At 45.5% G+C, this 26,392-nt stretch overlaps 1 protein-coding gene across 4 annotated transcripts in view; it reads right to left on the reverse strand.

Moving 5' to 3' along the window:
* LOC109872023 (laminin subunit alpha-3) overlaps nucleotides 1-26,392 on the reverse strand; it is a 104,682-nt gene that overhangs the window by 63,630 nt on the left and 14,660 nt on the right. For all 4 annotated transcript variants that reach the window (XM_031807368.1, XM_031807367.1, XM_031807366.1 and 1 more), the window contains exons 3-10: nucleotides 9,297-9,414; nucleotides 6,429-6,547; nucleotides 6,142-6,312; nucleotides 4,943-5,040; nucleotides 3,976-4,091; nucleotides 2,889-3,007; nucleotides 1,897-1,987; nucleotides 744-875 (exon numbers count right to left, since the gene is read on the reverse strand). In XM_031807368.1, the coding sequence (XP_031663228.1) occupies nucleotides 744-875; nucleotides 1,897-1,987; nucleotides 2,889-3,007; nucleotides 3,976-4,091; nucleotides 4,943-5,040; nucleotides 6,142-6,312; nucleotides 6,429-6,547; nucleotides 9,297-9,414 (964 nt within the window). The remainder of the gene's footprint in view (nucleotides 1-743; nucleotides 876-1,896; nucleotides 1,988-2,888; nucleotides 3,008-3,975; nucleotides 4,092-4,942; nucleotides 5,041-6,141; nucleotides 6,313-6,428; nucleotides 6,548-9,296; nucleotides 9,415-26,392) is intronic.

Genomic DNA, 26,392 nt, shown 5'->3' on the forward strand with positions numbered 1-26,392 from the left:
GATTGCTGTGGCAAGTCAGTGTGGAGAGACGCCCTAAAATAAGGGCTTGTCAGTCATTGCTCTAGGTCTGACACCAGAAGAAGCACAAGGAATGCTCTAAATACAGACTGTTGACACATGACCTTGTGCATCATCACGAACTGCCACAATATCTAAAGGTATATAGTCAGAATATGTGACAACAACTCAACCTAAAGACAGACAAGGTGTGGTATGTGGCTGTGTTGACATGCTATGACAGAATGAGGTGAGCGTGGTAAAGGATTGATATTTCAATTTCTCTGCAGGTACGTTGTAGCAGTTTTGCAGCTCCACGGAAAACATATCCTGCATACTTCTGGGCACGTTGGAGGAGCAATCTTGGCTAGTCTCTCTAAGTGTCTGAAACTCTTTTTGACAAGCACACAAAGGAAAACAACCAAAAACATTAAATAATTCAACATAAATTCAAACATGTTGCAATGAACAGCATATGTAGGACTGAGGTCAATTTGCATTCTTCAGATCCCAACTCTTCAATACACTCGTGGGTCTTACTATAGTCATGCTTTCCCTGAGGTAAAAATGCAGGACTGTGTCCAAATGTACACCGAGCAAGGGCCTGGCACTCTTCTACCGCTTCTTACTTGTTATTCATTCATTCGTTTGTTCATTTCTCTGGGTACAACAGATTTCCTATGCCAAATAATCGATTTATACAAGTAATATGTAGATCATCTCAGAAATGAGGAAAGGTTACATACTGATGCACTGCGGGTAGCCGAAGTAGCTGTTTGCACAGCGTTCACAGTTGTTTCCGGTGAATTCTGGCCGGCAGTGGCAACGTCCTGTCCCCATCTCACAACCAGCAGTAGTCCTGGCATCACACCTGCAGGCTGTACACGCACACACGCACGCAAACAGAAATGTGCCCACACACATACGCAAACACACCAAAATACTGCTCTTGAGACATACAACAACAATCAAAGAAAATGATGATGGAACTAACCAGCTTTTTACTGTCTGTGTTTTCCCAAGTCAACACCTTCCGCTGTTAAGCTTACTTCATTTAATTTGTAGCTTCTTTGGTCTCTCCAAAGCCCTGAGGGCAACCATTTTCATTTAATCCACACTCAAAGCACAAACACAACCGGCAGCTATTTACAGTGCGTTATTGTACAATCCAGGTGTGCAAAACTCTTAAGAGATTTACCCAGAAAGACCAAATGTGATTCTGACATGTATTGACTCAAGGGGTGTGAATACTTATGTAAATGAGATATTTCTACATGACATTTTCAGTAAATTTGCACAAATTTCCAAAAACATGTTTTCACTTTGTCATTATGGGTTATTGTGTGTAGATGGTTGAATTTTTTTAATATTTAATCCATTTTGAAATCAGGCTGTAACACAACAAAATGTGGAATAAGTCAAGGCGTATTCCACTTTCTGAAGGCACTGTATGTGGCGAGGAGAACCAACGACGTACCACGCTAGCAATGTAAACAAGTGTGGCGCCGAATTTAGCAACACGACAAGTGGCTAGAGCTAGTGGTTGGTGCCACTCTGTATACAAACGACACCGAAGTCTCTGGGGTCAAGTCTCTTTTCCATTTTGGTCTCACATATTATCCCTAGGTCAGAAAGCAAGCTACAGCAGCTCTTTACTAAACATTAGTACCCCAACTATTTGTTATACTGCACGACAAAACGCTGCACATGTAGGCCTACAATTCTGCCAGTAACCATACTGTTTGGTAACATATAACTAAAGATGATATTTTCACATCATAAAAAATATGTTGTCATCATTAGAAGGCACTTTAGGAACAAAGGAAGACACGAAGGCCATGGGAGGAAGGAGAAACTGAGAAAGACAGTTTGAAGAAGAGAAGAAAGGGTCTAGCTCACGTATGCATCCAGTGTGAGACTCTGGAGGTGATCCATGGGGTCTGTAGAATCCATCCGCACAAAGCTCACAGTTCACTCCCCCTGTGTTGTGCTAGTGAGAGGGGAACACACAGAGAAGTCAGACAAACACCACACAACAATGGAGTGACTGGGTCAGAGGGACACTAGGTTTTGGTTGCCTAGTGGCAACTAAGGTTCCTCTCAGGCAAGAAGACAAACTGCAAAACGGGTGTTTTCTAATCAAACAGACATTCCTGTTGCTAATCCATCTGCTTGCGGTACCACCAGTACCTTATCCTCTTTCACACTGAGCATGTCATTTAGAAAGATGGCTTTTTCAACATGCTTCCTACAAGGGTATTTTAGTCCAAAAGAATAAGTGTGCATCTCATAATTGGTGTTGAGGAAAAATACTTTGCCTTGGGAGATTTAGTCAAAATGAACTGGCTGACATCTTGTTTGATTTGGAACACATGCCAACCCCTGCACGGAGAGGGATATCTCTGCATGCCAATTGCACAAGGAGCTTAATACAGAGAATATCCACCATTTGTACAATAACTTGGACCTGAAGTGACATTTCCATTACAGACCTCCATGTCTGCTCCTAGATCTGGGTCATGTTTATTAGGGCACACCGTAGCAAAACGTCTTGCGATGGCAAACGAAAACAAGTGTTTCTTATTGGACAAGTTCAGGTAGTACCTCCTAGTTTCACTCCATTCGCTTCTGTTTTGTGCCTACTGAACACTACCCTTATTCTAGTGTAGACATGCTCCCACATACATGCTATACATACCATACATAATGTCAAATTACAATGATTCATGTCACACATAAAATCCGAAATGTAGATGATGAACAGTCTTGGTGCTTGTCTCACACACACACACACACACACACACACACACACACACACACACACACACACACACACACACACACACACACACACAAACACACACCGTTCGGACTTGTAACGGGCTTCATACCTGGCAGTTGATGCACACTCCTCCGCCGTCGTACCTGCCAAATGTGTCTAAACTTGCTCTCCTCTGCTCCACCTCTGGGTCGTAATAACACTCAGTGGCATGTGAATGGCACTGGCAGGCTGTGGGAGAAATCCCCGAAACAGTCAGCGAGTAAACACACACATGAAGCAGAGGCGCGCACACACACACACACACACACACACACACACACACACACACACACACACACACACACACACAAACATGAAACGGAGACAGGTAAGAGCAAGTTCTGTATTTTATATCTTACAGTGTATCTACGTACTATCCCTTCCCAAAGGAGAGTGGTGTGACTATAAAGTCACTGGAAAGGCTCTCAGTATTCAGTCAACCCTAACAGGACAGTACATCCTCTACTTCCTCCTCCTCAATCTGCCTTGTTAATGTTTCTGAATGGTCAGGGTGCATGTTCTAAACGTGACTGCACTGATTGGATTACAGACTTCTCCACTCTTTGGATCTCTCTCTCTCTTGTTCTGCGGTTGTAGAGTTGCAGGCTCCAGTTTCACCATCTCCGACTCTGGGCTCGGGAGGGAGGGACAATCTTGTCAACAGGCCAGGGCAATTAGGAACCAGCTGGCATTGGGACTGACTGAGTGGCTGTGTAGAGGACAGCAGTATTGGCGCTGGGCTAGCTACAGTAGACTGCATGCAGTGCAGTACATCACACACATACCACATGAGTAATTCTCTTAACAGTTTGCTTCGGCGTCTTCCTAGTTCCAACACCATATCAGGGCATTAAGCACTGAAGCTAATGTGGTAGAGGAGGTGGTGGGAGAACCCTAATGAAGACATTCTGGGGCTGTACTTTCTTGAAACACATTCATGACAAAGGAGAAAGCAGAGAACAGTTATACCCTTTTCCAAGGTCGCAACTTTCATGTCCCCCCACATTCTGAAATTGCATTTCTTGCCCCCCCCCTGCCCTTTTCACACTCTCATGCCAACCCCCGACCATGCTGTGCTTGGTTTGGAACACGTTGGCACAAAGCCAAGAGAGGAAGGCGAGGGTGGCCAAGAGAGGAGGGTGGAGTGTGGTACTCACGTTGGCACTCGTTGGGACTGTCTGTTGAAGCAGCACGCCATGGCTTCTGGTTGAACCCTGGACAGCAGCGGTCACATGACTCACCACAGGTTTTGTGTTTGCACTCGCACTGGAGCCTAAAGACAGGAGGAGTAAAGAGACTGGGTTTCCTGCATCATTCTTTCATGTTTACGACTTTCAATTGAAGAAAGGGAGTAGCCTACAGTATATCATCAATAAGAAGCATCGTGCGACTGCTCACTCAAGACTCAAAAACATATCTAGATCCATTTCAGATGGACCTTGATGCAAGGTGTAAAACAGTAAAGTCCCTTCCAAAGTGAATGAAGCCACTATGGTTAGATCAATCATTCACTGTCAAACTGTAGTATGATGTCATCGACCCTTATTGTTTTTCATTGCCCATAGAATACATCAACTCTATAAGGACATCATCTTGGCCTCTTGCCAATGGTTTACATCACAATCACAATCACTACTAATCAGGATAACTAAAATAACATGGTGGCTTTCACAATGGCAATGCCAGGAAACAAACAGATGAAGTCATTTCCTTTCTATCAAATCCAGAGCTATCTTTTCAACCTCAGACACAGACGCTATCACTCTGCTCTTAAGTTAAAACAACACTTTTTTCAGTTAACCTCATCCCCCATATGCTTTACAACCCGGTAACCACAGCACATCCATTCACCACTGTAAATGACGAATAAACTAAAGTCATAATTTGTCATACTGAACTACTCAATGAATCCTCTGTTGTTTTTTTTTATGCTTTCATACTTGTTTTTACCTGCCTCTTTGTTTACTGTTTCATTCTCCAGAAACATATTCTTGTCTGTTGTTGTTTATACTTACAGTTGAATCCGTTATCTTTCATTCATTCATACTGTAGCCTATTGGACATGGGCTTTAACCTCTTAAGCCTACGGGGGCGCTATAAGTATGAAAGCAGTAAACTACTCACCGATTGGGTTTGCCTTGGTTACGCCCCCCACACACCTCCGCGTGGCCGTGACAAACGCAACGTCCCCCGACACTGATGTCTTTGATGCTGTAGTAATACTGGCAACAACGCAGAGGGAACAACACCGTCAGAACACTGTAGCAAGACCAACAACCATCTGCTCTATCCGAAACACCTCATATCAACCTCACCTAAACAAACCCAGACATTGTCTGCCAATGCAGCCGAGGTGAGTTACATTGGGTTCTTTGGTTTGAGTCAGAGCCTAGGCCACAGACACTCACTAGCATAATTGAAGCTGGAGTTACACAGGTGTGCCTAAGGTATATCAACGGCAGGTAGCCTACAGTATATGGCGGCACGCAGTCTATCGGTTAAGAGCATTGGGCCAGTAACCAAAAGGTCGCTGGTTCGAATCCCCGAGCCGGCAAGGTGGAAGAATCTGCAAGGCAGATTGAGCAAGGCAGTTAACCCTTAACAAGAACGGTTCCCTGGGCAATGACGTGGATATTGATTAAAGCAACGCCCTGCGCGTCTCTGGTTCAGAGGGGTTGGGTTAAATGCGGAAGACACATTTCAGTTGAATGCATACAGTTGTGCAACTGACTAGGTATCCCCTTCCCCACTGTTTCAGCCAGCTTCTACAGGACCCTAGTCTTCTTCTGGGGCACTGCTCTGAGAGCATAAACATGTTCCTTTTGATTCATATACACCCTAACTGTACACACTTGCTCTAAAAACGTGTGCGTGTGTGCGCCTGTCTGTCTGCGTGTGTCGTCCCACACTGGGCTGTGTTACTGGAAGCGTGTTCCTGCAGCACCAGGGAGCTGTCTGGACCAGTCTTCACATTCTCTCTCTGTGTGTGGAGGGAATTACCCTGGTAAAGACTGGACAGACACCTCTGGCAGGGAGCCCCGACCAGGAGGAAGGAATGTGCAGCGAGAGAGGAATCAGGTCAGTGTGTTTGTGTCAGCAGAAAGGTGCTGAGAGGGGCTACATATTGTCACATTTGGCAATGAGGCAGAAGGTAGGCTAAACAGAACAGGTTGGTGTGAGACCATGTCATTGTGGGTTTGTGCTCTGTTGATGACGCATTCCTGGTTGCCCCTGAGGGGGGTGGTAAAGTTGAAGTAAATTGAATTGAACTGACCTGAACTGTAATGAAATTAACTGAATTGGGTGCCTTTTGTGTGACTCACCCTGCGTGTGACAGTGGGGTCCCTCTGGGCCTTGGTAATTAGGTGCCCCAACAGAGTGCTGGTCCTGAGGAAGTGCAGGCGGATGTTGGTGGCCTTGGTGAAATCTCTCAGCACTGGGGAATAGGTGAAGTTCTTAGAGCCTGGGCGACCGTTGACCAGGGACACCACAATCTGGACAACAACAACATTACTCAGACACAAATGTCACCATCACTCTGTAGAAGTAGTAGTCTTTTGGCACATCAATATTGTGACAACCTTATGTTCCCATTCAGTGAGTTTCTCACCTCCCCGTTCTCCAATGGAACGATCTTAGAGTACTCTGTGGTGCAGATCTGGTCATCATCTCGGACTACGCGTCCATTTGGTTCTTTGCCAAACCTCTCAATGCACTCCCTTTTAGAATCTGAAAAGAACAAACAGAATGACATGTCAAACACTTTATAATGGGCCAACCGTAAAGCTATGTTTCTAACAGACTTCGTTAAAATCCTTCTGATTATTTCCATTACTGTAGCCCCCTGGCCCTTTTTAGCACTCTGTTGTAGCAGTACATAACAATGCTTCATCAATGTCTTGGTGTCCTCTTTTACCCTGTTCACATGTCTCACTAAATCACAATTTGAACCTGTGCCCTATCGATGCATGTGGCTACAGAGGCGTCTCCCAACCTTGCTGTCATGGTAAGTACAGTAACCTCTTTTCAAAATCAGATTTGGCAAAACAATTGTTTAAGCCTCCTTTACAAGCTTCTACTGACTGCTGATTTCCACATGTGGATACTAGGTGATCTGACCTATTCCTACCCTGTCCACTGATAAGACAATCTGATCTCCTTTATCGACAAGACAGCAACAACTTGGTGTGGAAACTGCATGACGACCTCAAGCATAATATACACACCACTGTTCAAAAGTTTGGGGTCACTTAGAAATGTCCTTGTTTTCCATGAAAACATACATGAGATGAGTTGCAAAATGAATAGGACATATAGTCAAGACGTGAACAAGGTTATAAATAATGAAATAATAATTGTGTCCTCTAAACTTCGCTTTCGTCAAAAAATCCTTCCTTTGCAGAAATTACAGCCTTGCAGACCTTTGGCATTCTAGTTGTCAGTTTGTTGAGGTAATCTGAAGAGATTTCACTCCATGCTTCCTGAAGCACCTCCCACGAGTTGGATCGGCTTGATGGGCACTTCTTATGTACCATACGGTCAAGCTGCTCCCACAACAGCTCAATAGAGTTGGGATCTGGTGACTGTGCTGGCCACTCTATTAAAGACAAAATACCAGCTGACTGCTTAGTTCTTGCATAGTTTGGAGCTGTACTTTGGGTTATTGTCCTGTTGTGGTAGGAAATTGGCTCCAATTAAGTGCCGTCCACAGGGTATGGCATGGAGTTGCAAAATGGAGTGATAGCCTTCCTTCTTCAAGATTCCTTTTACCTTGTTCAAATCTCCCACTTTACCCCCACCAAAGCACCCCCAGACCATCACATTGCCTCCACCATGCTTGACAGATGGCATCAAGCACTTCTCCAGCATCTTTTCATTTTTTCTGCGTCTAACTAATGTTCTTCTTTGTTATCCGAACCCCTCAAACTTAGAATCGTCTGTCCATAACACTTTTTTCCAATCTTCCTCTCTCCAGTGTCTGTGTTCTTTTGCCCATCTTAATCTTTTCTTTTTACTGGCCAGTCTGGGATATGGATTTTTCTTTGCAACTCTGCCTAGAAGCCCAGCATCCTGGAGTCGCCTCTTCACTGTTGACGTTGAGACTGGTGTTTTGCAGGTACTATTAAATGAAGCTGCCAGTTGAGGACTTGTGAGGCATCTGTTTCTCAAACTAGACACTCTAATGTACTTGTCCTCTTGCTCAGTTGTGCACCGAGGCCTCCCACTCCTCTTTCTATTCTGGTTAGGGCCAGTTTGCGCTGTTCTGTGAAGGGAGTATGACACAGCGCTGTACAAGATCATCAGTTTCTTGCCAATTTCTCACATGGAATAGCCCTCATTTCTCAGAACAAGAATAGGCTGACGAGGTTCAGAAGAAAGTACTTTGTTCCTGGCCATTTTGAGCCTGTAATCGAACCCACAAATGCTGATGCTCCAGATACTCAACTAGTCTTAAGGCCAGTTTTATTGCCTCTTAAATCAGGACAACAGTTTTCAGCTGTGCTAACATAGTTGCAAAAGGGTGTTCTAATGATGAATTAGCATTTTAAAATGATAAACTTGGATTAGCTAACACAACGTGCCATTGGAACACAGGAGTGATGGTTGGTGATAATGGGCCTCTGTACGCCTATGTAGATATTCCATTTTAAAAAATCTGCCGTTTCCAGCTACTATAGTCATTTACTACATTAACAATGTCTACACTGTATTTCTGATGAATGTTATGTTTTTTTAATGGACAACAAAGTGTGCTTTTCTAAGTGACCCCAAACTTTTGAACGGTAGTGTATAATAAATGCAATCCGGTTTATCCCTCTTTGACATTGAGCAGTATTACTCACTGACTGAGTTATACCCGGAAAAGTAAAAAATATTGGTGCCATTTATTTGATCAAAGACCATAAAATATTGAGAGCCAGGAATGTATAAATTTTCCAGAGACACATTAAGAGAGAGAGTTCAAGAGATCGAGAGACGGAGAGATTTAGGAGAAGACAAAGAAAAGCCTCAACTGAAATTCAAAAGGAGATCTAAGGCACAGCTGTTTCTGCTGGAAAGGTGCCTCACAGGGACTGAGAATGTCTTCACTTTAAGAGCAGGCTGGTCTATGGGGAGGTACAGTATATTGGAGAGGGAAGGCCTACTGACTGGATCATAAGTTACTTATAAACCAAGCTCTTTGCACTTATGGTAAGCATTAGGATTACAGTACATCATTGGACTTCACAAATCCTTTTCACTTCGAAGGTATTTTATCACAATCTATAATGTTTGTCAATTCCCTCTAGGCTGCATTAAGCAGCAACACAATCTCAACATATACCGGACGACAGGTTAACTCTTATATCAACACAGTTTTCAACTGTTTCAACAGTTTTGAAGTCCTGCAAAAGCTGACTACCAGACCCAACCAAGAGCCTTGAGAAGCACCAGCACAACAGACGTGTGAATGGGAAAATAAAACAGTCATACTTACGAGCAAAGTACTGCCATGGAGCATACGTTTTCCCATGGTCCAGGGAGCGCTCCAGGACCCATAGGTCAGGTCGAGGGGCGTTGGCAAACTTGATGAGGATGTAGGCCACATGGAAGAGCTGAAAACAATATTAGCACAAAGAGCAGATCAGTGTGAAACAGAGGGCTACAAACAACCATATTGTTAATGGATTCTGGCATTAGATGTGGTTGGTTCAAAACGCTGTGGTTTCCTGGGCCTTGGTCCACTAACCACTAGCAAAAATACAAAGATGCAAAATGCAACCATGGATATTGGCCGGAATTGGAACGTGCTGTCGTACACATCAATCCAGAGCATCCCAAACATGCTCAATGGGTGACATCTGGTGAGTATGCAGGCTGGGAAATGTTGAGCTTCCAGGAATTGTGTATAGATCCTTGCGACATGGGACTGTGCATTATCATAATGAAACATGAGGTGACGGCTGTGGATGAATGACACGACAACAGGCCTCAGGAACTCATCACGGTATCTTTGTGTATTCAAATTTCCATTGACAAAATGCAATTGTGTTCATTGTCCGTAGCTTATGCCTGCCAATACCGTAACCCCACTGCCACCATGGGGCACTCTGTTTACAACATTAACATCAGCAAACTGCTCACCCACACAACGCCATACACGCTGTCTGCCATCTGCTCAGTACAGTTCAAACCGGGATTCATCCATGAAGAGCACATTTCTCTAGCCAGTGGCGATGAAAGGTGAGCATTTGCTCACTGAAGTCGGTTACGACGCCAAACTGCAGATGAGGATGACGAGCATGCAGACTGGCTTCCCTGAGATGGTTTATGACTGGGTATTTTGTGCAGAAATTCTTTGTGGAAACCCACAGTTTCTTCAGCTGTCCAGGGTGGCTGGTCTCAGACAATCCCGTAGGTAAAGAATCCGGATGTGGAGGTCCTGGGCTCGCGTGGTTACACGTGGTCTATGATTGTGAGGCCGTTGGAAATACTGCTAAATTCTCTAAAATGATGTTGGAGGTGGCTTATGGTTGAGAAATTAACATTAAATCCTCTGGCAACAGCTCTGGTGGACATTCCTGTAGTCAGCATGCCAATTGCACGCTCCCTCAAAACTTGAGAAATCTGTGACATTGTGTTGTGTGACAAAACTGCACATTTTAGAGTGGCCTTTTATAGTCCCCAGCACAAGGAGCACCTGTGTAATGATCATGCTGTTTAATCAGATTATTTATATGCCACACCTGTCAGGTGGATGGATCATCTTGGCAAAGGCAAAATGCTCACTAACAGGGATGTAAACAAATTTGTGCACAACACTTGAGAGAAATAAGCTTTTTGTGCATATGGAACATTTCTGGGATATTTTATTTTAGCTCATGAAAAATGGGACCAACACTTTACAAGTTGCGTTGATATTTTTGTTCAGTGTAGTATGTATGGTACAGTAAAATACAACAGTCGGATATTACAAAGGCTCAACAAGACCTGTGTGGAGTGGATGAAACTGCTGCAGGTGCTTCTGAGACACCCACCCTCCCGGCCATCCGACACGATATCTCTACCATCAGACAACACAGGCTACACAAGAGCACCTGATGATGAAGATGACTTATCCTTCCCCCAGTGTACACTACCCTATCTCTAAGGCCCTCACGGCTATGTTTCCACACTCAATGTTCCTATCTCATCATCATCATCATCAGGGCTCAAGAGCGGGTTGCTTCGATTGAATAGAATTAAAAGCTGCTTTTTCCAACAGTCAAAGCGGTCTTTGTGGTGGTTGACATTGCCTTTGCCCAGTTAGGAATTAGAACTTACGACATCAGACCACACGGCACGTGACAATCGCAGTGTAAACAAACACACCTGACCACCCCCACCCCCACTTCTGTGATTTGTTAAATGTAATATCAAAATGTAGATTTCTGCCGAAATAGGCATACCCCGATGTAATTATTTATCATGAGAGGGCCATAAACATTACCTAGTAATGCTTACACTGCCAGAAAGATTAAAATATAACTTTTCTACACTAAGGTGTAGTCACATTTGAGGACACAAGCTGAAGTACACAGTACAAATTATATTCCAACGACAACATGGATATTATAGAGTTGTCGGGATTTTCCATGCACCAGCAGAACAGAGTCTGGTAAGACTAGGGGTGGGGGTGTGTGTCTATTTGTCAATAACAACTGGTGCGTGATGTCTAATATTAAAGAAGTCTCGAGGTATTGCTCGCCTGAGGTAGAGACCCTTAAGATAAGCTGTAGACCACACTATCTACCAAGAGAGTTCTCATCTGCATACCACAGACCGATGCTGGCACTAAGACTCCCCTCAACCAACTCAAAAAGGCCATAAGCAAACAAGAAAATGCTCATCCAGAAATGGCGCGCCTAGTGGCCGGGCACTTTAATGCAGGCAAACTTACCTAATTTCTACAAGCACGTAACATGTGCAACCAGAGGGGGAAAAAAACTCTAGACCACCTTAACTCCACACAGAGATCCATACAAAGCTCTCCCCCACCCTCCATTTGCTAAATCTGACAATAATTATATCCTCATGATTCCTGCTTACAAGCAAAATCTAAAGCAGGAAGTATTAGTGACTCGCTCAATATGGAAGTGGTCAGATGACGCGGATGCTACACTCCAGGACTGTTTTGCTAGCACAGACTGGAATATGTACCGGGATTCATCCGATGGCATTGAGGAGTATAGCACCTCAGTCACCGGCTTCATCAATAAGTGCATCGACGCCGTCGTCCCCACAGTGACCGTACGTACATATCCCAACCAGAAGCCATGGATTACAGGCAACATCCGTATTGAGCTAAAGGCTAGAGCTACTGCTTTCAAGGAAGGGACACTAATCCGGACGCTTATACGAAATCCCGCTATGCCCTCAGACGAATCATAAAAACAAGCAAAGGGTCAATACAGGATTAAGATTGAATCGTACTACACCGGCTCTGACGCTCGTCGGATGAGGCAGGGCTTGAAAACTATTATGGACTACAAAGGGAAACCCAGACGCGAGATGCCCAGTGATGCGAACCTATCAGACGAGCTAAATGCCGTTTATGCTCGCTTCAAGGCAAGCAACACTGATGCATGAGAGCACCAGCTGTTCTGGACGACAGTGTGATAACGCTCTCGGTAGCCAATGTGAGCAAGACCTCAACATTCACAAAGCCACGGGGCCAGATGGATTACCAGGACGTGTAAATTATTAACGCCCTGTAGCACTCATGTTGATAGCCATGAAGTGCTTTGAAAGGCTGCTAATTACTTGCTGCTCACATCAACAGCATTCCCGGATGCCCTAGACCCACTCCAATTCGCATACCGCCCCAACAGATCCACAAATTATGCAATCTCAATCGCACTCCACACTGCAATTTCCCACCTGGACAAAAGGAACACCTATGTGAGAATGCTGTTCATTGACTACAGCTCAGTGTTCAACACCATAGTGCCCATGAAGCTCATCACTAAACTATGGACCCTGGGACTAAACACCTCCCTCTGCAACTGGATCCTGGACTTCCTGACGGACCGTCTCCAGGTGGTGAGGGTAGGCAACAACACGTCTGCCACTCTGATCCTCAACACTTGGGCCCCTCAGGGGTGTGTACTTAGTCCCCTCCTGTACTCCTTGTTCACCAACAACTGCGAGGCCAAACACGACTCCAACACCATCATTAAGTTTGCTGACAACACAACAGTGGTAGGCCTGATCACCGACAACAATGAGACAGCCTATAGGGAGGAGGTCAGAGATCTGGCAGTGTGGTGCCAGGACAACAACCTCTCCCTCAATGTGAGCAAGACGAAGGAGCTGATCGTGGACTACAGGAAATGCCAGCCGAACAGGCCCCCATTAACATCGATGGGGCTGTAGTGGAGCGGGTCGAGAGTTGCAAGTTCCTAGGTGTCCACATCACCAACAAACTATCATGGTCCAAACACACCAAGACAGTCATGAAGTGGGCACAACAACACATTTTTCCCCTCAGATCCTCAAAAAGTTCTACAGCTGCACCATCAAGAGCATCCTGACCGGTTGCATCACCGCCTGGTATGGCAACTGCTCGGCATCTGACCGTTAGGAGCTGCAGAGGTAGCGCCAAGCTTCCTGCGATCCAGGACCTATATAATAGGCAGTGTCAGAGGAAAGTCCAAAAAATTGTCAGAGACTCCAATCACCTAAGTCATAGATTGCTTTCTCTGCTACCGCATGGCAACCAGTACCAGAGAGCCAAGTCTAGGACCAAAAGGCTCCTTAACAGCTTCTATCCCCAAGCCTTAAGACTGCTGAACCATTAATCAAATGGCCACCGGACTATTTACATTGACCCCGCTCCATTAGTTTTGTATACCGCTAACTAACCCGCACATTGATTCGGTCTTATTTTTTACTGCTCCTCTTTAATTACTTGTTACTTTTATCAGTATTTTTTTAAACTGCACTGTCGTTTAGGGGCTCGTAAGTAAGCATTTCACTGTAAGGTGATACACTTGTTGTATTTGGTGCATGTGACATATTACATTTGATTTGATATGCCGTATTGTAAGCAGGGCTGCGAGGTTCACAGCCAGGGAAGTTTGATCCTTTGTCTGGATAGGCCACAAAATGTGATGTGTCGCTCTCTATGCATATGAGGTGTTATATTTCCCATACTCCATGTCAGATAATAGGTGAGGATGGCATATGAAGCGGGACAACCAGAGCCGTCACGGAGTCCACAATAATTGATGTTGATAATTGATGACACAAAAATGTTGGTCGGAACCAGTCCAGAACCGCTCAAAGTCACCTAAATAGGAGATTTAATTTTAAGGCTTTAAAAGGAAATTATTTCCAAAATATTTTATTATTGGCAGAGATCCTAAACCATGAGTGAGAAATGGAAAAGAGTATGCAAACATTAGCTTTACATACTGCATGAAAACTGTATCATTAAATTAACAAAAAAAAGGTCCTGCTTTAAAACTGTCTGCTTTTTGTAGATGTAGCCCATGTTATTTATGACAATCCCTAACTCTTTACATTAATTGTATGGGTTGGGAGTTTGTTGGCCACCCTCAGAGTCTCAATATCTTTTACTGTCGCTCTCTTCTCACTATTTTTTCCTCTTTCCTTTGGAGAAAGCGCCCACAAACTGTGAACTGTACACCAGAAAGAAACCTAGAAATATTGACCATTGATAACTTGGATAACTTACTGGAAACCAAGTTGTAAAGTATACATTTACTAGTACATAAGAATCAAGTGCTTAGATAATCAGAGTAGACTGAACCAGAATGGAATTAGGATGTATTTTCCATTGAACGGAGGATCCTGGTGAGTTAGCTTTATGCTAGCTAAATTATATTCCTGTCTTGATGAATAACAAAAGAGTAAATAATATTTACGATCTAAAACCAGTCAGGATATTCACATAAGCATGTATGTTATGAAACTGATGCTGTAGCGCCGGTAATTTTTTTCGGAACGTTTTGCATATTTTGCATTTGCTATCGCAACCTGTGCATAAAAAAAAGTTGTTACTGAGACTTTTGTTACTGATAAAAGTAAGAGACTGAATAATTGATTATTCTGTACGTTCTGTGCAGATTTTTTTGTACCCCACTTTCGATTCCATGGCACCAGCGCCACCTTCTACAAACTACTTTGCTCATAATCTACAACTGCTACAATCATCATCGTCGCCTCATCTCTATAGAGGGACATTTGACTGGTACATTGAGGTAGAAACTGGACTGATAATTACGTGCACTCACTTTTTTTTATTGGCTACCCAGTTTCTTATTTGTTTTGATTAGGGATGCATGATATATCGGTGAGCATATCGGAATCAGCTAATATTAGCTAAAAATGCCAACATCAGTATCGGCCAATGTCTAGTTTAACGCCGATGTGCAAAGCCGATGTCAAAGCTGACGTGCATACCTATATAACGTAGGTAGATGTAATGACGCCACGTAAAATGTTGCGCTACACGTGCAACACAGCATTCCTAAACTAGCCCACAATGTGTGCTGTGTGGATCGAGCAGTCAACAAGTCAAGCAGTCATTTGAGAGAGTAAGAACATTTCAGCGAGACAACTCAAAGGCGAAATCCATTAAAGCCAAGATAATGGAATTCATTGCCCTTGATAATCAACCGTTCTCTGTCGTGGATGACGTTGGCTTTCGCCGACTGGTCAAGCACCGGAACACACTACCAAGTACGCTATTTTTCAGATGTTGCCCTACCGGAGTTACACAGTAATAGCGTCACTGCTATTAGCTTCACAACATACATATTATGGAATGCCGTTTGGGTCTTTGCATGTCAAAAAAGATACAGTAGCACTGTCAAATCTGTACAAAAAAGTTTGCAAACACCGGCCACGAACAATGTGTTTTCAATACCGCATTGGTAATAAAGCATAATTTGTTCAACCGCAACTTCTGGTGTAGCTAGCTTTAGCTTGGTACCTAGCTAGCACCAATACAACCAGCCTGAAAACAATGACCAGTAGAAACTACAGTAATTTTCATTCATCTTAGCAAAGATTTAGGAATCCTTGTGAGTAAGTATTAGCTTAGACCGCTGCGTCCATGTGTGTGTGTGTCATGCCCTGGCGGAAATATATTGTGTTTATCTTCATTTATTTGGTCAGGCCAGGGTGTGGCATGGGTTTTTGTATGTGGTGTGTTGGTATTGGGATTGTAGCTTAGTGGGGTGTTCTAGTTAAGTCTATGGCTGTCTGAAGTGGTTCTCAATCAGAGGCAGGTGTTTATCGTTGTCTCTGATTGGGAACCATATTTAGGCAGCCATATTCTTTGAGTGTTTCGTGGGTGATTGTCCTTAGTGTCCTGATGTCCTTGTTCTGTGTTTATGTGCACCAGTATTAGGCTGTTTCGGTTTTCGTTACGTTTATTGTTTTGTAGTGTTTGTATTTAGATTCGTGTTGCTTCAGTTTAATAAACATGGATCGCAATCTACACGCCGCATTTTGGTCCGACTCTCCTTCAGATGAAGAAAACCGTTACAGAATCACCCACTACAACAGGACCAAGCGCGTGGTGAAAGGCAGCAGGAGCAGCGTAAAGAGGAGTACTGGACATGGGAGGACGAATTACACGGAAGAGGACCCTGGGCTCAGCCAGGAGAATATCGACGCCCCAAAGAAGAACTGGAGGCGAAGAAAGCGGAGAGGCGCTGGTATGAGGGGGCAGCACGGCGACGCGGATGGAAGCCTGAGAGTCAGCCCCAAAAATGTATTGGGGGGGGGGGGGCTCACAGGGAGTATGGCTACGCCAGGTAGGAGACCTACGCAAACTCCCTGTGCTTACCGGGGGGCTAGAGAGACCGGGCAGGCACCGTGTTATGCTGTGGTGCGCACGGTGTCTCCAGTGTGGGTGCATAGCCCGGTGCGGTACATTCCAGCTCCGCGTATCGGCCGGGCTAGAGTGAGCATCGAGCCAAGTGCCATGAAGCCGGCTCTACGCATCTGGTCTCCAGTGCGTCTCCTTGGGCCGGCTTACATGGCACCAGCCTTGCGCTCGGTGTCTACGGTTCGCCTACATAGCCCAGTGCGGGCTATTCCACCTCGCCGCACTGGCAGGGAGACCGAGAGCATTCAACCAGGTAAGGTTGGACAGGCTCTGTGCTCAAGAGCTCCAGTGCGCCTGCACGGTCCGGTCTATCCAGTATCACCTCCACGCACCAGCCCTCCGGTGGCAGCTCCCCGCACCAGGCTTCCTGTGCGTGTCCTCACCAGTGCCAGCACCACGCATCAGGTCTACAGTGCGCCTCGCCTCTCCAGCGCTGCCGGAGCCTTTCTCCTCTCCTGCGCTGCCGGAGTCTCCCGCCTGTTCAGCGCTGCCCGAGCCTTCCTCCTCTCCTGCGCTGCCGGAGCCTCCCACCTGTTCAGCGCTGCCGGAGCCTTTCTCCTCTCCTGCACTGCCGGAGTCTCCCGCCTGTTCACCGCAGTCAGAGCCTTCCTCCTCTACAGCGCTGCTGGAGTCTCCCGCCTGTTTAGCGCAGCCAGAGCCTTCCTCCTCTCCTGCGCTGCCGGAGTCTCCCGCCTGTTCAGCGCTGCCAGAGCCTTCCTCCTCTACAGCGCTGCTGGAGTCTCCTGCCTGTTCAGCGCAGCCAGAGCTGCCAGCCTGCATGGAGCAGCCTGAGCTGTCAGTCTGCATGGAGCAGCCTGAGCTGTCAGTCTGCATGGAGCAGCCAGAGCTGTCAGTCTGCATGGAGCAGCCAGAGCTGTCAGTCTGCATGGAGCAGCCAGATCTGTCAGTCTGCATGGAGCAGCCTGAGATGTTAGTCTGCATGGAGCAGCCAGAGCAGCCAGTCTGCATGGAGCAGCCAGAGCTGTCAGTCTGCAAGGAGCTGTCAGTCTGCATGGAGCAGCCAGAGATGCCAGTCTGCATGGAGCAGCCAGAGATGTCAGTCTGCAAGGAGCTGCCAGTCTGCAAGGAGCTGCCAGAGCTGCCGGTCTGCATGGAGCCGCCAGAGCTGCCAGTCTGCAAGAAGCCGCCGGAGCTGCCTGTCTGCAAGAAGCCGCCAGAGCTGCCAGTCTGCAAGAAGCCACCAGAGCTGCCAGTCTGCAAGAAGCCGCCAGAGCTGCCAGTCTGCATGGAGCAGCCAGAGCTGCCAGTCAGCATGGAGCAGCCAGAGCTGCCAGTCAGCATGGAGCAGCCAGATCCGTCAGTCTGCCAGGATCCGCCAGTCAGCCAGACTCTTCCAGATCTGCCATTCAGCCAGACTCTTCCAGATCTGCCATTCAGCCAGACTCTTCCAGATCCGCCAGTCAGCCAGACTCTTCCAGATCCGCCAGTCAGCCAGACTCTTCCAGATCCGCCAGTCAGCCAGAGTCCTCCAGATCCGCCAGTCAGCCAGACTCTTCCAGATCCGCCAGTCAGCCAGACTCTTCCAGATCCGCCAGTCAACCAGACTCTTCCAGATCCGCCAGTCAACCAGACTCTTCCAGATCCGCCAGTCAACCAGACTCTTCCAGATCCGCCAGTCAACCAGACTCTTCCAGATCCGCCAGTCAACCAGACTCTTCCAGATCCGCCAGTCAACCAGACACTTCCAGATCCGCCAGTCAGCCAGACTCTTCCAGATCCGCCAGTCAGCCAGACTCTTCCAGATCCGCCAGTCAGCCAGACTCTTCCAGATCCGCCAGTTAGCCAGACTCTTCCAGATCCGCCAGTCAGCCAGACTCTTCCACATACGTCAGTCTGCCAGGATCCGCCAGTCAGCCAGACTCTTCCAGATCTGCCAGTCAACCAGACTCTTCCAGATCCGCCAGTCAACCAGACTCTTCCAGATCCGCCAGTCAACCAGACTCTTCCAGATCCGCCAGTCAACCAGACTCTTCCAGATCCGCCAGTCAACCAGACTCTTCCAGATCCGCCAGTCAACCAGACTCTTCCAGATCCGCCAGTCAACCAGACTCTTCCAGATCCGCCAGTCAGCCAGACTCTTCCAGATCCGCCAGTCAGCCAGGATCTGCCGGATCCAACTACCTGCCTGAGCTACCTCTCAGTGCTGAGCTTCCTCTCAGTGATAGGCTTCCTCTCAGTGCTGGGCTTCCCCTCAGTGCTGGGCTTCCCCTCAGTCCCGAGCTGCCCCTCAGTCCCGAGCTGCCCCTCAGTCCCGAGCTGCCCCTCAGTCCCGAGCTGCCCCTCAGTCCAGTGGGGTTCTGGGTGAGGACTACTAGTCCATGGATCGGCGGCGAGGGTGGACTATCCTAGGACGCGAGGAAGAGGGACTAAGACATTGATAGAGTGGGGTCCACGTCCCGCGCCGGAGCCGCCACCATGGACAGACGCCCACCCGGACCCTCCCTATTGTTTTGATGTGCGTCCGGGAGTCCGCACCTTAGGGAGGGGGGTTCTGTCACGCCCTGGTCGAAATATATTGTGTTTATCTTCATTTATTTGGTCAGGCCAGGGTGTGGCATGGGTTTTTGTATGTGGTGTGTTGGTATTGGGATTGTAGCTTAGTGGGGTGTTCTAGTTAAGTCTATGGCTGTCTGAAGTGGTTCTCAATCAGAGGCAGGTGTTTATCGTTGTCTCTGATTGGGAACCATATTTAGGCAGCCATATTCTTTGAGTGTTTCGTGGGTGATTGTCCTTAGTGTCCTGATGTCCTTGTTCTGTGTTTATGTGCACCAGTATTAGGCTGTTTCGGTTTTCGTTACGTTTATTGTTTTGTAGTGTTTGTATTTAGATTCGTGTTGCTTCAGTTTAATAAACATGGATCGCAATCTACACGCCGCATTTTGGTCCGACTCTCCTTCAGATGAACTATTTAACTGTACTAGAACTCTTAAAGGCTGCTAAACATTTTAATATCGGTTATCGGTATAATTTTGGGGGGCAAGAAAAATATTGAATATCGGTGTCAGCCAAAAAAGTAATATCAGTGCATCACTAGTTTTGATTACTGTATTGGACAAAATGGTGTTCTTGTGAATGATTGGTCATTGCGGTTGTGATACTCGGTTGTTGTGCATTGATTGGGAAAAAAAAGTTGATATATTTCCACTTGTTGTTCGCCTACTGAAATTGAACTTCAGTTGATGAAAATAAACAGCTAGCCAGCTACCTAACCCTGTTGCCCAAAGCTAACGTTATAAGCAGCCAGCTAGCTTCATCTGGCTAGTGAGGCTCGACCAGACCAGTATGTGTTGTGAAACTAGCCACAATAAGGATTAGGCACAATAGTGGAATTTGCGGTTTGCCTTCAAAATAAAAGGTATGTCATTGACAGTGATACAAATGAATACAAATAGTAGAATTATGCCATACCTTTATTTTGAAGGCTAATCCTTATTGTGGCTAGCTTCACATAGATAGTTCTTATTTGATTAATGGTGGTCGGACCTATCTTATATATTAGGGTTATTTTAGATGATGACACCTAGCTCTATCACTAGGTAGCTAACAATAGCTACTGAAACAGATTGTTGTTTCCCTATGTTTTTGGGGAAGAACATTGTTTGCATCCATGAGCTTTTATGACAAGCACTGTAGGTGCACGAGACAACTTTACCAGCATCATAGCATACGTATCGATGAATCGTTATGACATATGAAATACGAGGTATAGTGCAATCAATGTGTAATAACTACGTAAAAAAATGATGAACGTATTAAATTATTATGTGACATGCAGTCATATTCAGGTCCTGATTGGTCAACAAGCTTAATTAACACGTCAAATAGTGTTATTTACATGTCAAATAGTATATTTTTGACACGCAAAGACCCAAACGGCGTTCCATAGCAAAGACCCAAACGGCGTTCCATAGCAAAGACCCAAACGGCGTTCCATAGCAAAGACCCAAACGGCGTTCCATAGCAAAGACCCAAACGGTGTTCCATAGCAAAGACCCAAACGGCGTTCCATAGCAAAGACCCAAACGGCGTTCCATAGCAAAGACCCAAACGGCGTTCCATAGCAAAGACCCAAACGGCGTTCCATAGCAAAGACCCAAACGGCGTTCCATAGCAAAGACCCAAACGGCGTTCCATAGCAAAGACCCAAACGGCGTTCCATAGCAAAGACCCAAACGGCGTTTCATAGCAAAGACCCAAACGGCGTTCCATAGCAAAGACCCAAACGGCGTTCCATAGCAAAGACCCAAACGGCGTTCCATAGCAAAGACCCAAACGGCGTTCCATAGCAAAGACCCAAACGGCGTTCCATAGCAAAGACCCAAACGGCGTTCCATAGCAAAGACCCAAACGGCGTTCCATAGCAAAGACCCAAACGGCGTTCCATAGCAAAGACCCAAACGGCGTTCCATAGCAAAGACCCAAACGGCGTTCCATAGCAAAGACCCAAACGGCGTTCCATAGCAAAGACCCAAACGGCGTTCCATAGCAAAGACCCAAACTGCGTTCCATAGAAATCCTGGTTGAGAATGAAATGACTGAACAAATGAACAACGACAACAGCACAGCAAGTAAGTGAAAGAAATAGGTTTTGATTATGTTTTACTGATAATGGGGACATACGTAAATGCCAACAAAATAACTTTTTGGTCAGTGTGGTGTGTAACCTTTATTTAACTAGGCAAGTCAGTTAAGAAGAAATTCTTTTTTACAATGATGGCCTACCCCGGATGACGCTGGGCCAATTGTGGACCACCCTATGGGACTCGCAATCACGGCCGGATGTGATACAGCCTGGATTCGAACCAGGGACTGTAGTGACACCTCTTGCACTGAGATGCAGTGCCTTAGACCGCTGCGTCCATGTGTGTGTGTTAACTATTTAACTGTACTAGAACTCTTGTGGGCTGCTAAACATTTTAATATCGGTTATCGGTATAATTTGGGGGGGGCAAGAAAAATATTGATATTGAATTCAGAACTGAATCGGTATCAGCCAAAAATGTCATATCACTAGTTTTGATTACTGTATTGGACAAAATGGTGTTCTTGTGAATGAATGGTGATTGCGGTTGTGATACTCGGTTGGTGTGCATTGACTGGAAAAAAAAGTTGATATATTTCCACAAACTTTCAAACGTATATCACGGAGTCCTTGCAGTACCCTTCCTTGATATTGAATGTTTTTCCTTGCCTTATTCGATGACATTGCTTTTAGATACCAGTCTCCTTTTCAAACCTAAATACACTGTATGCACATCGAACATAGTAACTCTAAAGTAGTTCTTACAGTGTGTTACACAGAGTTGAAAAGGATAAAAGGCAGGTCCACACTAGTCAAGGTTCCTATCGAGCCTTCAAAACCCCAGCAGGCTTTTGTGATTGGCATTCAAGTTCTCTGTCTCCCCTCCTCTCTCTTTGCATGAAGCAGAGCTACAGTATGCTAACAAAGATATCAAAGCCTAGCCAAATGCTTGGCTGAGGAGTCGGAGACTCGTCAACACGTTAACGCCATTACAGAAGAACGCTCCCAAGTGCTGGTCAGAAACTCTGCTTTCAACAAGTAGCCTACGTAGATAAGTGCGCAAAGATTTGAGTACAGAAGCAAAAGGAATGCGTGGAATTCTTGAAGTCAATGATTTGTGAGAAATCTTACAGCTCATGTCTTAACCCTGTTGGCAAATGCCCTGTTCTGACCTCCATATATCGTGGATCTCAATGCTAATCAGAGAACACTTCCACCCACTATGCTACAGGATGCATAGGGAACTAAAAAATGATAACCTGTACACACAAACAAAATGTAGGCTGCAGACCGTCAGACCTAAAAACAGAAACAAGAAAAAGTTTTGGCTGAGAGCAGAGAGGTTACTATCAATAGACCCTGTGAATGGGACTTGAACTGCTGAGGAGGAGCGGGGAAATGTTAGTTCACACGCTTTGGGATTGGATTAGGGGTGTTGCGCTGCAGGACTGCAGTGGAGTGAGCCTCCTGCAACTTCTTAGAATGCAATGATGCTTGTTTAATAAAGTTTAGATCAAAGCTGAATAAATGTCTCGCAACATCATTTAATGATTGTTATTCTACATAACAAACCGAATATAATAGCATGGTATAACATTACTGTTAGACCAAAATTACGTAATTTAATCTTGTACATTTTAGAATGAATTAACTATTTTTGCGCCAAATCTCAAAAGTGCGCACCACTAGGCAAAATATGTGGAAAATACAGTAGGTTACTTACATCATTCATGAAGATCAAATGGTTGGCATGTAGGTGCAGCTTGGAAGGATTATCATTCACGAATGACAGTGATGGTGTTTGAGGGCATTAAAAATGGAAACGTTTATTTGAGCCAATATGTTTAGGCATCGGCAGACATTGCATTTGGAGGATGCGTTTTGATGATGTCATAAGAAATAAAAAGAGCTCTGGCGCCCAAAAAAACCCATCCAGTAGTATGGCGCTATTTTCTTGGGGGGCCGGAGCTCTTTTTTTTTATGACATCATCAAGTATGTCCCGACAAGTAGCCAATTGAAAACATTTCAATAAAATGCATCCTCCAAATGCAACATCTGCCTAAACACATTGGCTCAAATAAACGTTTCAATTTTTAATACCCTAAAACAACAAAGGCCTACCTAGGTACCAGTAGGGAGTCAATATGCAGGCGTATGAGGTAATTGAGGTAGATAACTACATATAACCAGGCGGCAGGTAGCCTAGTGGTTAGAGCGTTGGGCCAGTAACCGAAAGGTTGCGCGATCGAATCCCCGAGCCAACAAGGTAAAAATCTGTCCTTCTGCCCCTGAACAAGGCAGTTAACCCACTCTTCCTAGGCCGTCATTGAAAATAAATATTTGTTCTTAACAGACTTTCCTAGTTATTTTTTTTTTAATAACTAGGAATAAAGTGACCTACAGTAGCAGCAGCGTATGTGATGAGAACATTTTTTGTTCAAAAAGGGTCAGTTCAGATAGGACTAACTATTTAGCAGTCTAATACAGTAGCTTGGGGATAGAAGCTGTTCAGGGTCCTGTTGGTTCCAGACTTGCCGTGCGGTAAAAGAGAGAACAGTCTATGACTTGGGTGGCTGGAGTCTTTGACATTATTTTTGTCAGGGACAGGTTCCTGACATGCCCTGGCGTGGGGACATGGGGGTAGAGGAGGGAGAAATGTGACGGCATGGCAGGAATCTGAGACTGGCCCACATGCCAGTCGGCACGTCTCGGCCACCCCTCTCCTCCACCCTCCTCCACCCTCCTCCCTCCCCCTCTATCCAACTGATTGAGATCAAATGGTTGGCATGCAGATGCAGCTTGGAAGAAACAGCATTCACAATTGAAAGTGACAGTGGCCTATTTTTTTCATATTAGGGTACCTTTTGTATATAGCCAAGTTATTGTTACTCATTATGTACCTATTATTAGTTTTATTGTTGTTACTTTTCTATTATTTCTATTTCTTTCTCTCTGCATTGTTGGGAAGGACCCGTAAGTAAGCATTTCACCTGTTTTTTTACAAAGCATGTGACAAATACAATTTGATTTGAAATTTGATTTGACAAGTGACACACAACAGTGACAATCTCCTCAGCCAGAGGAATACAGCTCACACAGAAAACAGACACCAAACCGATAAACAACGAGACATTTTGAAAAGACGCCACAAACTGATTCTCTAGTAACTGCCCATTAAACCTCGCCAAAGTCCCACAAAACCACAAAATGATCTAAATCAGAAAGAAAAAGTGTTCTCTCCTTTCCTCGACATTCTTAATTCCAGTCCAGGTATAAAACATTACACCATATAGAATAAAAGCCAACCAAATTCAACCTCTTCTGGCTTCTTGACATTAAAACCACGACTAAACCTCACAACCCAGCCCTTCAGAATGACTATGATGGTTGAATGGTTAAGGCTGCTAACTCCAGCACATACATGGTCTCCCTGGATGCGTAGGATCGAATCCCAGCCCAACTGGCATTCTTCAACACTGTGTTTCCCCTCCGTCTCTCTCCCCTTCATTCATGTCTGACTCTACTAATAATTAATCCAATACAAAAGGAGAGAGTCCATAGAGATAAAATGATGACTGAGAACACGACTGTCTCCTGGCATTGAGAGAGAGAGACCTGGCACTGTTCTGTCTCAGAGGTGTGTTTTCATCCCTGCCAGTCTAAACATTCAGACTTGACTTATATCCAGCACCTTTTGTTTGGAACAGCCTGAAATATCTTGGTGACATGATAACAGTACCAGTCCAGGAATTCTGGTATGTGCTGTCAAATACATGAAGCAGAACTGAATAGACAAGCCCAGTGGGCACTAAAACGCAACGAGGATATATGTCTTACTCATCAGAACACTTGAATGGATACACACCCTAAATCTACAGGCCTGGGCCACAGGAACAGACTGTTAGTCATATCTATGGTGGATGGTGGGTGTGGAGGGTCAAAAGGGTCTGAGGTTGAGCTGTCGCAGGTTTGGACCGAACACCTTACCCCTCCGGTTCATACTACCAGTCCAAATTCCTGCCAGTGACCCCCATAAACAAGCCATATACCCCGGGCGCAGTGTCCGGCTCTCTCCTGTAAACTCCATTTATCACCCAAGAGAGCAGAGCAGGCCCGAGGCCTCAGCGAACTCACACCATTACACAGTTCTCTTACCACATGCACAGCAGAGATTGACACCATGACCCACAGACACATAAAGATAGACAGAGAGCTTGACACTATTATTGTCACACACACACACACACACGCCTCTCCACACACCCTCCCCAGTAGTGTTGCTCTCTGACCGGCAAGTCATGCCCACTGTGTGTGACAGCCCAGGCGTGATGAATGTGTTCCCTAAGCCGTGAACTGCCGCGTTGTTGTTGCCTCCATGTAGAATTTCTGCCCCGACTTCACATGCCTGTGCTTCAGGTAACGGAGCCTGGCAGTCAGGGTTTTACTCCCACTGAACAAATAGTCTACGCTGCTATGCCCTAATACACTATTAGAGCCTACGAGAACTAGGCTGATAACGGGACTTGATGACTTAATGCTATGCCTGGCTGCCACATGGATCTGTCCAGTCACAGTGTAATCTAACTATGTCTATCAAATTAGCTCAATGAACTAGATTGATATACTCTTTCATTCGTTTCATACTTAGTACACCTACAATGTCTGCTGCCAATGGGTCTTCTACTGGGCATCACAATTCACACACCATTCTATTTTGCATTCATTTTATTCGACTAACAGAGTTTGAGTGTTATTCATATTGTCTATGGTCTGTGCTTGTTATTATTAACAAGTGCTCGTTATTCTGAAAATGTAGGGCAGACAAGGTTTTCAGTTGCAGGTCAGAAACAAAGTATCTCCAAACCATAGGCAGGAAGGAGCCAGTCAGCCAGGCCGGCTCAGGTGGGCTACTGTAAAAAGCAGAAGCCTTAAAGATAGATATTAGGTATTAGGACAGAGGAATGCACCGAAGCAGAGCTAGGTGCCATCACCTTCTGTTGGAAGCGGAACAGGCCCTGCCTGCCAGACAAACAGAGACCGTTGCAGCACAATGAGGCTGTACCCTTACAGTTTTAGACAGTAGCCAATAGCCTATTGTGGCTATTTGAGCATAATATAGGCCTACCAACAAAACCAATGGCGCAGAAT

Source organism: Oncorhynchus kisutch, linkage group LG27 (genome assembly GCF_002021735.2).
Source record: "Oncorhynchus kisutch isolate 150728-3 linkage group LG27, Okis_V2, whole genome shotgun sequence".
In the NCBI taxonomy this organism is placed as follows: Eukaryota; Metazoa; Chordata; class Actinopteri; order Salmoniformes; family Salmonidae; genus Oncorhynchus; species Oncorhynchus kisutch.